Here is a 12295-nt window from a genome sequence, read left to right on the forward strand (position 1 = left end):
GGCGCTGCAGTGCAACTGCTTGGCATCCGCCACAGTTGTGAACTCTGTGTAACATAGGTGTAACAGTCATGTCGTACAGCCGCGTTGTAACATTATGTCTCGTCTGAATGGCACGTCCTTTGGACCGCCCGATGGAACAGAGACCTGCCTATGTCGAGCAAGCAAATAAACATCCCGACTTCGGCACACTGCCAACGGGATCGGGGTCGTTTTCCGATAATTGACGCGGGGACTGTCGAACTGCCCTGGAATTCCAAGCTGTTGTAGCTTGTAGCATATGCAATTCGTCGAGTCGTTCCTGTCAGTAAAGACGATTTTCAGTAGGTTCGGAAAAATCAAGAATGACAGATCTTTGATTATCAGTTCCGGTATGTTCTTACGAATGATTCCTTGACAGCCATACCAGTTTCAAAGGATTTCAAATCTTATCATACTTGCGTATTTCTTAATAAGCTTATCATTACTGTGTAGCTATGGCGCTGCAACACAAGCTGCCATTTTGCGGGTAGAAAAGGGTTTTTCCTTTTTAGTACAGTTACCGCTACGCTCAGAGATACCGAAAGTTGAATCGCACCGATGCAACATCGGTAAACCGTTATCCTGCAAGCAGATATGGTGATACCTTCGGGAGGGAGGGCGAACCAAAAGCGCGGGCTATCGATTGCCACGCAGTATCAGCAAAGAACCACTGGTGTCAGTGCTGACTAATACGGCAAGTCTACTAACGCAACCGGATTGCCTGGGGGAGGCTGGGGCCCATCGCTGAATGGGTGCGTATGTAGCCAAACAGCAAATCCCACTTTCGCAGGCCCCTTCATTCCTGTGTGGTTGAATCGTCATGGCAAGATCGGAAGTGCGAGCTTTCCCTTTAATCCGGGTAATTCGCACGCGGCTAAACATGCATCAAACTGGGCGAGGCTAGCACATTAGAATGCACCTGTATGCACATGGTCAAACCCTACATATACCGCGGTCAACCCCTAGCCTGCCACCGCCTATTATCTCCTGGAGCTCAGTTGACAAGGTGCGAATCTCCATATGGCTGATGCGATTGCTCGCACAGCGCGTTTCTGCAGTCAGGCGATCATGTGACGACAAGTGGCTTGGTCGCAACTGTGGTGCCAATTGAGGGAGACGGCATCTCTAGTCGGCCAAGCAAGGCGCCCAGATCTTGATGCTTAGTCAGGGGCTTCAAGATTGCCAGCCAGGAGAGCCGGTTGCATCTGGCCAATCGCTGGTCCGGCCAACGTCTTTCGGTGGATTGCGCTTGTCGCCGCTACAGTCCCCGTGCATGACGACTCCTCTAATCTCAGTTTTTTTTATTAATGGACATTCAATAATAATATTCAATAATCTATTCACAGTGAACGCGTGAGAGAAGTTCGTCGCTGTGCCGCTGTGCCCTGACGTGAATCGCCAACGGTCCGACCAACGGGAATCGATTAACGCCCAACGCCATGGGGGCCATCACGCACAAAGCCACTAAAGCCATAGGGATCATCACTATCTTAAACTACAATTTGTATTTAATGGTAAGTTGAATCACATGCTGAAGGTGCTGCTTAGGAGGATTGTGCCTGATTCTGATCATCATGATAAATGGCTGCAGGACCCCGCAGAAGCTGGCGCAGGGCCGCCTGGAACGTACTACTAAGATCCATAAGCACTTTACTTTCCGTTTGCTTGGTGTTCTTCCATGCATTTCTGCTCTACAATTCCTGCTGTCCGCGCCGGGCATCGCTCGCTAGGTCGAGCAATGCGCTCGCCAATGCAAATTATTTCAAAAGTTGTCATACTATTCATCATGTGAACTAGATTAGTACGGACGCGCAACTTGGGAGCTTTGCGTAGGCTCGCGTAAACCCTAGGTGCAAGGATATACTCACGCCTATCACTTACCTCAAGGCGTGTAGTAGTAGGCTAGCAGTAGGTAGATTAATATATGTACATCAGCTGATGGAAAACTGGAGACAGCATACGACTGGAACGGAACCCAATTCCGGTGGTGTCGCCAAAGAGTTTGCTCAAAATTTGTATGGCAGCTGGCCTAAATCAGCCGGAGAGGCCCTTAGCATTTTCTGTAGTGGAGCCATCGCCGGCCTGGCGCTTGAAGCAGGTGAACTGGGCATGATGGCGCTCGGCCAAGTAGGCTTTTAAACCACCATGGACAGGGTCTCCTTGCTTACGGCAAGCATTGAAACGTGGTTTCCGGCCTCCATAATGAATCCCTTTGGTTCAAGCTGAAAGATCACAAAACGTCGTCGACGGTCATCGACGGTCAACCATCAACGTCCGATGCGCCCACATGTATGCATCGCAGCAACAGGCATCAACCGTTGAATCAGCCCTTCATGTGTTTAGTTTCAGCTCGCATCTCAGTCCTGTTGTGCATAGCTTTGCCCCCGTAAGTTGTGTTCGTCTCACTTGCGAGCCTCGTCACTTGCACATGGGCCATGGAAAGCCCATGGTCGCATCCTCATTCCTTTCAATCCCTCACCCTCTTGAGTGCTAAAACATGTTCCCCGTCACCGCGTCCTGACTTGCAACGCGACAGGCGTGCACGGTGCGCGTGCCTTGCACAGCAACCAGTACCAGCAATTTCGATGCAGTCACCCACTGCAGGGCGCCCTGCGCCTTAAATGGTATGTACCAACGTACGTGCCACACGCTGCTCTCATTGAATGCTCTTTTGCTTGGAATTTATTCAGTGCGCGCACCCATGACGATTTACCCTTGCTGCATTCCGTTCGCTTATGCTTTGGCAGGTGGCTGCCGGTGGTGAGGGCCCCATTTCCCGTCCCGGTACGTTAATGTGCCTGAAGGTGTCCAGGCCGAAGATACCGATGGATGGACACTTTCACCTGACCGGATCTGCTACTGTCTCCATGTTGCACCGCCATCTCACCGCTGTCTCCCGCTTTTTCCATCTTTGCAGGCGGGGGCCGTTTTGCCCACGCGACCCGTTAACATCTAATCACCGGTTTAGCTCCTGCTCTCGCTCCATCCATTGAGTCTAGCAGTATATTTCCGCCAATCATCTTCTGGCTGAGGTTGTTGAGGCGGGCCCCCACAAACCTGATTAACCATATACCTAACAGGGTTCATATCAAGGGGCCCTTGGCACTCTGGCTGCGGGATGCCTCTGGTCCGGCGTCTTCGGATCCGTGTACGTGCCGGTTCGCGCCGCTGTGGAGGCCACAAACGCGTCAGAGGCACCCAGTGACACCCAACATTATCATCACCAGCGGCCGTGCTGGAGCCCGGCGGTAGCGGCGGCGGCTGGAAGCCTCGCGGCATCCTGCGTGCGGGTGCCTTTGCAGGTAAGCACAGCTGATACGTGAACGGTGTTTACAAATTACATGTGGGATGGATGTATGTGGGTGCTCTACGTAGGTTGACCGACCCCGATGCCAAACCCAATGCATGTAGGTAGTCAAGGACCGCATGGAGCGAAAGCAATTCTTCTGTTCCCTTCAAGCGGTAAGTAAGGCGGGAAGGCTCTGGATGCCTCCATTTTACCACTGTCGAGTTGTAAGGTACGGCCAAATGTACGGCTGCATAAGGCCTTGCGTGGCGTGGCATGGCGGTGCGGATGCTGCTGAGAAAGAAACCACGCAGCGGGGAAGAACGACCGCCAAGGGCCCTGAACTTCAACCCCACTCCGCCCTTGATTGTTACATGGTGTGAAGCATGGGACTCACACTTCTTATACGCGCGCCCGGTTAGGATGCCTGTCAACCTATGCGCGCTAAAATGGCCATAGGTAATTCCCTGATGACGCACACTACTCCATCACTACTCATACTATAGCGGTGCCTTCATTAGTGGGGCTCTCCCACTGCGGCGCGCCCGCTGTTCAGGCATAACCTCCCGCGCCTCGCTTCCGACTGCATCCCGCAGTTTGAGCGCATCCTGGTTCTCGAGGGCCTATCCAGCCTCTACATTGGCTGGACCCGCAGCGTGGCCAAAAACCTGCCTTTCGATGCGCTGCTCTTCCTGCTGTATGACACTGGCAAATCTCTGCTGGCAGCCGCAAAGCAGCCCCGGCGCCTTGCACAGTCCCATCCCCATCATCATCACCAGCACCAGCCAGCGGAGCAGGCGCCGGCCGCGGCCGAAGCCGAACCGCCGTACAAGTTCTGGGAGGCCGCCGCGATTGGCGGTATGGCAGGTGCAGCCGCGAGCCTACTCACTAGCCCCTTAGAGCTGCTTAGCCCCCCGTCGGCAATCAGCCTCTGGGCTAGGAACCACGACGGCGGCACACGTGCGGGCAACTTAACCGGAGCTGCAGCTGTAGTGAGGGGTATCAAGGGCTGGGATGGCTGTAGTGCTGGGGACGCCTGCCAGCGCACAATGCACCTGACGAATAAGAGCAGCGGAGGCGGCTCCGGGGTACATGTACCACCTCGGGGCACATCACTACCACCGCTTGGTCACGTGGCGAGAGACCTCTTCCCGCCGGCGATGGGGTCCCTGGACGGTGCAAGCGTTGGGGCGCATTCTTCACCTACAGCTGCCGCGGCGCTCCCTAGGTGCGTATCAGCGTGTGTGTCTCTCTCGGAGCGTGGTTAAGGTTAGGATCTGGCACCGCACTGATGCTGGGTTCGCACGGCCACACGGATGCTTGTTGCAAGAGGCCGAGAGCATGGATTGAGACACATTGGCGATGTGAGTCTGTTCGTGATATGTAACAGGTTAACCCTCAGTGGTTCCTTAGATGGGCAGCACGGCGACAGCAGATCAAATCTTCTCATCCGGGGCCTTGGCTCGTGGGCACCACCAGGAATGTAACTCACGAGCACTGGGTTCATACGCATCCGCCAAAGGAGCCGCAGTTGCCCCTGCTGCTCTCAATCGATATGGGTCCTATCCTAGAGTGAAAATGGTAGCATGCCTGTTCGCGCGCCCTAAAGCTCCCACTCGAGTGGGTTTTCCTTCAGGCCCATGTGAGGCCAAAATGGCATGTACAAGCATATACTCCATTTCGTGACCGTTTTTACTTTATGTACGTATTTTGCCTTGACTTGCGTTACTCTTTAATGGTGTAAAGGGCCCATATGAGCCGGGGTCCCAAGGTGGTGTGGTTCTGCTGTCGCGCTGCAGAAGTGCCTTACAAGCAATAGGACCTGCGGCAACAACAACAACGCCCATATCCACACAAAGCAGTACTTGTACGGCTGGCACTGACGGACACAGCGTATTTACGAGGTCCGCAGCAGCAGCAGCAGCAGCAGCAGGCGCAACTGGTGGCAGCACCATTACCTGCAGCAGTAGCAGCAGCAGCAGCAGCAACAGTGGCAACAGCAGCAGTGAAGGTACCAGTAGCCGCAGCAGCAGTAAGGCCAGCAGCACCACTGGCTGCCATACTAGCAATAATATCAGCAATGGCACAGACAGGTGCACCAGCGGCAACGACACCAGTTGCACGAGGAGTAGCCTTAACAGAGCACTAAGTGGCAAAGTTGACATGACTGGCAGGGGTAGTCCCGCATGCGCATCAGGCCCCTTTCAGTCATCCACTGCTGGCCCATTACCATCCTTGCGGCAGATCAGCCTTCTGGAGGCCAGAGCACAACGACAACAAGCTTTAGATGCCAGCCGTCCTTTCCTCAATGGCTCCAGGGATACTGGGGACCCTAATCGATGGAAAAGCCCCGCCCAAGGGCCTCCTCCAGGACTCAGAAGCCCCTCCGGCATGTGCAGCATCATTGCAACGCGTATGGCGTGGGCAGCATTTGAAGGGGCTGTGTTCTTTCCCTCCCTGGAGACAGCCATCCCAGTCTGCGACTGGCTCTTTCTTCCGTCTGCTGCGCCGTCTAGCGTGGTCAACAAGGACGGCAAGCCGGCTGCGGAGTTGATGATGCAGGCGGCATCCGCGGAGGCGAGCTTGGGACATGCGCAGGGGCTGGTCCGGCATCCGGCCCATCCGCTCCACTGGTGACGAAATGCATGGATTGGAGGGGAAGCTAGGGAACGTTATGAGGGGCGGGATGTCGGAAAGCAAGTCATTTGGCGGGCAGCAGGCACAGCAGATACAGCGGCGGCCGTTGGAGCTGCTATGCTATTGAGCTGCTGGTCTGCATGGATGGCTTTTGAGGTGCACGAGGGTGCACCCGGTCGAGCTGGACGAGCTGGACAGCTCTCGCATGAGCACTATGTCCACGGCTGACGTAATGCCATGCACAGAGATAGAGGACTGTATGGGGGGTAATGGATCCGGGGATTCAGCGTGCGGCCCAGACGCGGCCCAGACATGTGTCTTGGTGTTGAGACTCACCGGGAACACAACTGCAGCGACAGCAGTCAACGGTGTTAAGTTGGCGGTATTTGGATGACTGCTTTGGCATTGCAATTGAAGCAGCTCCGCAGCTATGCTGAAGGCTCTTGTAAGGCTGTCTCGATGTGTAATTATTCCATGTCGAGATGGACAACAATCTTGCCCTGCTTTCTTTTCTCTGCTTTCCCTCGCTCATTCCGTCGCGTCCAGGATCGAGGGCCTTCACTGCCGTCATTATTTATTTGGGCGAGTGCCATCTCTCGAAATCTACATCACGCACCCGATTCTCTGGGACAGAAGGAGGGGGTTATGGGGGGGAAGTTGTTGATCTCTATGGATGTCGGGTGATTGGATGAGGTGGGGTCTAGATGGCAGGACCCAAACCGCCTTCAACTTACAGTTTGTAGGGCGGAATTAACTTTCATTAGAGTCCATGGCCCCCGGGCTTTGGCGGACATCCCCACATTCATGAACCTCGCAACTGGCAACATGCACTTGTTCCGTAGGCAGGGTTCGACACTGACCTTCCTGAAACTTGCGGGCTCCCCCGTACCTCCCAAATTTTCCTTACGGAGGGGCCCCCGTACCAGGCTCCTGTACCGGCCGAAAACCTTACGGGGGCCCCCGTAACCCCCGCAAAACGTTTACGGGGGCACTGTCCTTGGCTGAAACGCTGTGGAAAGTGACGTTTTGCATTTTTTGCCCTGTAAATCGTTATTTTCTTTATTTTCTCGTGAACCATTACACTCGGGGACACGGCACACTCAGGACCGTAGCCCATAGTGGGTGCAAAGCCACGCGTTCAGAACGACTGGGTTGAGCATCTGGTCTTGGCGGGTAAAGCCTGACTGTCGTGAGGCCACCACGTTTCGTTTCAACGCGCGGCATGGGCATTCCTGGCGGGCACCCTCACGGCAAACACATCAGGTGCTGTTGTCCTCGATAGGGTTCGATATTGTCCTCGGTAGCATCCACATCACACCAACCGTATACGGACGTGCTCAAATGTACCCTCATCGACCGCAACCACTTTGCCCCTCATGAGTCCACCCACACCCACACCCACATCATTCGCAAAGCAGTCGCATGTCACCTCACGATGGTTCGCGACCAGCTGGTGAGACTGTTGCCACTGCGTACCGGAAGTCCAAATCCCGTGTACAAAACATAACCAGCAAAAAAAGGCCACCGGAACAAGGTGATCAAAAAAGCTTCCCTTATCATACGCACGTCTCAACCCGTGCATTAAAGCTTCCTATTTGCGTTCCGCAGCGCATTTCGATTTCTGTCAACAATGCGAAGGGAAGAAGGTTCGCAACAATACATACAACACCTACGTAACACTGCCCAAACTGACACCTGGTGGCACTCATGTGGGTGACGCCTGCCAGGCGGATATTGGATAATACACTCTGCCCGCCAAGGTAGCCGAGTTGAGGCCCACATACCCGTGCGTCCTGCCTCGCTCAATATGCCGCAATGCCGCATTTTACCAAACTTCCCCTTCTGTCCGCTCCGGCTCCCCTATCCGCCAAGAGAGCGCTCAAAACGTCAGCTACACGGATACATCCGCCAAAAGCCTTTCGCCTTGCCAGACCTGTTTGTCAACTTGCATGAGTGGACCAAAGTACTTACTTGTCCAAAGACTCGAAAAGACTCGATTATGTACACTACACATTTCCGGCTGCAACAGCAGCAGCAGCAGCAGCAACGGCAACAGCTGCAGGAAAAAGCGCTGCCATGCGACACCCCACGCAAGTACCCCGGCAGGTAGGGTGTCAATTGTATTAGCAAGAAGAGAACGGTTCCGTTTTGTAAATCTTCCAAGCATGCGATGCGGCTGTGTGCATACTTGATTTGAACTCAAAAAGAATGTTTGGATGCTGCCGGTCAGCCAAGCCAAGGGCGCATGACGGCATGCCCTGCCTGCATATGTCAGCGCATGCGCCGAAACCACCGACCTTCAATTTCTGGGATTTAATTGCAACTCCGATGAACATAGATGTCCTACGATTAGGTTTTCGGTAATGGGACACGCCCAACATGGGTAAAGAATCACCTAACCAGGCGATGCACTAAACATGGAAATCCGCTTAATCTTCTGGATCGCGCGGACCTATTTAAACCACCAGCTTCGCACATACTCCCACTCGCTCGAAGCACCCGCATATTCGCCGGCGGGCTCCCTGCTCGGCCGCTTTGGAATCACCTCTGTGGACGACCGCGGCCTGCATGCACGCATCTAATGCCTGCCAACTAAGCAAACCTGTATTAACCGGTAAACAAAGAACAACGGAAACAAAAACCGCGGCGTCGCGCATAGCTCCAATCGCCAATCCTCATCACGCCCGTTGAGCTCCCTCCTCACCCCTTAACCCCAGGTACCCCAGCACGTCCCCATCGTGCGCACTCCATTCGCACTCCCATTCCACATCCCCATGACCCCGCCCCATTACCGCCTCTGGTGCCGCACAAATGCCAGCGCAGCCCAGGCCAGCACCGACCAGGCGCCAAAGAAGCCCACCAGGATGCCCAGTCGCGCCCATTTGTTCTCATTAACCAGGTTGTAGTACTTGAGGATGGGGTTCCCGGCTGCAGTCGGCAGCCAGGGGTGTTACAGGGGGGCGCACCGGCGGATGCCCCAGGGAGTGAACCGGACTATACGCGTAAGTCAAAGTACCAACTGTAAACGTCCAAACTACCAACTTCCGGGGATTAACCTAAGAAATGCAGCTGCCCTGGGGACGGGGGAGGGAGCTGGGGCCAACCATGGACTGTTGGCGGATTAGCCCCGAATCCAGGTAGGAGGGTAGGAGGGCGGAGATGGAGAAGGGTTTCACTCAACGGGCCCAGTGCAGAGCGACAACGGGGGTTGTGGTGGTGAGCATGCGAGTGCGGCAGAACCCGGCAGAGCCCATCGACGAGTTAGCCCAGTGCGAGATTCCAATGCGGAAAGGGAACAAACTGTTTCGCGTCCAAAGCAATAGCAACCAGCAAAGGTGGGCGGCTGGAGACTGCCATAAGGCCGTCTTACTGGGCCGCGTGTCCATCTGAACAGAACGGGGCGGGGCGGGAACCGAATTGCAAGGATGAGACCTCATGAAAAACCCGTTCTGCGCACCTTCAGCACCTGAGCTGTATTCTAGAGCACTCTAAAGTTCTCCGCCACCACTTCCATCCCTTCCCATCTCTATCTTCGCAAACAGCCCCCACTCCACCCCGCCAGACCCCACCTCTGCCCACCACAGCCTACAGCTCGCAGCCAGCCTAACCCGCCCACCCACACACCTAGCTCCGCGTTGGGGTGCTTCTCGAACTGATTGATCATAAGCCCCTCCCAGCTGTACTTGAGCAAATCCGCGTACGTCAGCCAGCGCCAGTACGGAGGTATTGACTCAATCCTGAAACACACAGACACGCACACACACACTGGATGAGCGCAACGGGGATCCCCAAGGGGACTCGCAAGCATCCCCAACCGGAAACCGAACACAACACAACCCATCTCGAACCGAACGAGGCAAGTACAGGCAGCGGGGGAACCAGGCGCAGAGCGCGACGTCGCTCAGGCTCTTTGAACCCTTGGGCGGCATGCGTTGTTATTAACTTTCTGGTGTTACCAGCTGAAGCCTTAGGTCTCCCAGTGGGCTATAGGGGCCGCCAAGTGCAGAGCAAAGGCCGGAGGACCCGTGAAAGGAGCAGCAGCGGCAGCAGCAGCAACGCTAGCAGCGGCAGCAGCAGGAAGACAGTTCCAGGGTGCCTAACAACGAGGACGTACATACTGATGGACAGCTGTGCGGACAGCAGGTTGGGGTTTATCGCGGAGGCTCTACATGGTTGACTCGTCTTTCTCCCCCAACCCTCCAGCCAAACACCAAAACACCTTAAGGAGCAGACAGCCGGGCGCCATTTGGGTCCCCAAGGGAAAGGTGCGGACTACATAGGGTCCTGCTGACCTGATGAGGAAGCCCGACAGGAACAACATGACGGCCAGGAGCGTTGGCACGGCTGCATTGGCCACGTCCAGATTGGGACTGAAAGCGGCCACCATGTAGGCGATGACTGGGTGCGGTTGGGGAGCGGTTGGCAGGCGGAGATTGTACGGAAGGGAGGACGAGGAAGAGCTCAGCACGGAGAAACAAAATACGTCGTCGGATAAGAAGAAGCCAAGACGCTTAAGAGGTTTGTGACAGAGATGACGGCGGGCGCCTGAGAAAGGCTTAAAGAGAGTGAGACACATCGCCACGCTCGCAACAGAGAAGATGTTGCCCCACGGCAAAGCGAAGGAGAGCAGTTGTGGCCGGGTCGGACCCAGACATAGGTTGTTGGGCCGCTGGCTCGTATGGGCCCGTTACACCTCCCTGGGTAACGCAACCGAGGTGTAACACACACACTCACTCTAATCTGCGTTACAGTACGACCCCTCGGCACGTACTTATGCTGCCGCACTGTGCCGCGCTGTGCATATGCCGTACCTATGCCGTTGCTGAGCGTGATCATGCAGTTTAGCCAGAAGTACACGAACTCGCCCCGCAGCTGCACCCCGTAAAAGATGATGGCAGTGGAGCCAAGTCCCACAGCGAAGTTAAGCGACAGCTCGTCCACCATTTTGAACAGCAAGTAGGCAGCGGGCCGGTACAGCCCGTCGTTGCGCTCCCGTACATACAGCCCGCGCTCTGTACGTGAGGCACACAAGGCGCGCGGCGGGGACACAGCGCCCACAGCGAGATATATCTACTGAAGCTCGTGGATGCTGTTCAGCTCAGCCACAGGAAGGAGGTGTGCATGCGGCGCGGCGCGCTGTGCGTTGAGGTCTCAGGGGGCTGGGGGAGTTTGACGTTACCGCGGAGTAGCAAGCAGACGAGCGAACCACCCGCCAACCGACAAAAGTCGAGGTGACCGACAGAGCAGGGCCATACAGCAGACCAAACACACTTTAGCGGCTCACCCATCATGATGTTGGGCACGTAGGCGACTGCCCCCCAAGCGGGCTGGGCAACACACAGGTACATAAGGGCTGCCATGGAAGGGATATTGACGGCTGTGCAGACAGCATTGGCGGGGGTCGGGGTCGGCCAGCAGGAGCGAAAAATAAATACGAGGCCGGGAACCAAATGAAAAAGAGGGCGGGAAGAAAACGAACCGCAGGGTAAGAAGTAAAAGAACACGGCCATCATATGACCCCAGCGATACCCCACACTCAAGAGGGCATTCCCAGGGAACAAAGACATAGCCGGAGCCATAGCGGTGTTAGGGGCTCGGGGAGGTTAGATCGATCCACGAGCGCCCCCACCCTCCTCCCCTCCCCCCACGTCGCCCCCGCCTTTGCGCCATAACTCACATTTAAAGTTGTCCCCGATGCCAAGGTAAAGCGTCATTATGACCACCGCAAAGATGATCTTGTCAAACAGCCGAGGCCCGAGGTAATCCATGCAACGGTAGTTTCGGAGCGTACGATACTGTACGAGCAAACAGTGGCCGAGCGGAGGCCCAGGAGGTGCAAGGAAAGATCAGGAGAGGAGAGGCGACGTCATAAAAACACACATCATGGCATGTGGCGGGTCCTGGACTGTTTGGCTCGTGTTAAGAGACGAGAACGCAAGTGGTGGCGGAACAAACGCGAATGGTGACAGAACAAGTTCTTGGCAAATGCCGACGCACGAGGCGAGCGTGTGCGGTTGCCGGGGAGGAATGCATTCACTAGGGTATTTCCAAAAACGCAATTAGCAGGGAAGCGGGGGTAGCGGGCGGAGGAGGCAAGGGGCAAGGGCTTGCCGAGAAGCGCACACGCCGGTTGCAAGGTTTGAAACAGGATGTGCTAAACCCCCATAATTTTTTCGACCACACGACCTTGCCCTTTGCTTTGCACCTCACCCCTTTCCCCCACCTGCACTGCAGCACTGCAAATTCCACCGCTCCGGAACGAAAGCTTACGGCCACCAAAACCTCCGGAGCAGCAGATCCGCACTCACCTGCAGCAGCACCTTAAGGCTCCACCACCAAGGGGTCACGTACTGC

At 55.5% G+C, this 12295-nt stretch overlaps 2 protein-coding genes across 2 annotated transcripts; one reads left to right on the forward strand and one right to left on the reverse strand.

The window, feature by feature from the left end:
* Positions 1 to 2309: 2309 nt before the first annotated feature.
* Positions 2310 to 4654, forward strand: VOLCADRAFT_94610 (uncharacterized protein; the record flags this gene model as incomplete). The annotated part of the gene is made up of 7 exons (XM_002953740.1): positions 2310 to 2404; positions 2555 to 2563; positions 2766 to 2802; positions 3099 to 3320; positions 3430 to 3480; positions 3901 to 4532; positions 4564 to 4654. The coding sequence occupies 7 exons, from the start codon at positions 2310 to 2312 to the stop codon at positions 4652 to 4654; spliced, it is 1137 nt and encodes a 378-aa protein (XP_002953786.1).
* An 854-nt stretch (positions 4655 to 5508) lies between these two features.
* On the reverse strand, positions 5509 to 8277 carry VOLCADRAFT_94611 (uncharacterized protein; the record flags this gene model as incomplete). Its single annotated transcript, XM_002953801.1, has 5 exons — positions 5509 to 5934; positions 6114 to 6196; positions 6278 to 6288; positions 6558 to 6565; positions 8239 to 8277. 5 exons carry the CDS (start codon positions 8275 to 8277, stop codon positions 5509 to 5511), a joined length of 567 nt encoding a protein of 188 aa, XP_002953847.1.
* Between the last annotated feature and the right edge of the window lie 4018 nt (positions 8278 to 12295).

The sequence above is a fragment of the Volvox carteri genome, assembly GCF_000143455.1.
Source record: "Volvox carteri f. nagariensis unplaced genomic scaffold VOLCAscaffold_38, whole genome shotgun sequence".
In the NCBI taxonomy this organism is placed as follows: domain Eukaryota; kingdom Viridiplantae; phylum Chlorophyta; class Chlorophyceae; order Chlamydomonadales; family Volvocaceae; genus Volvox; species Volvox carteri.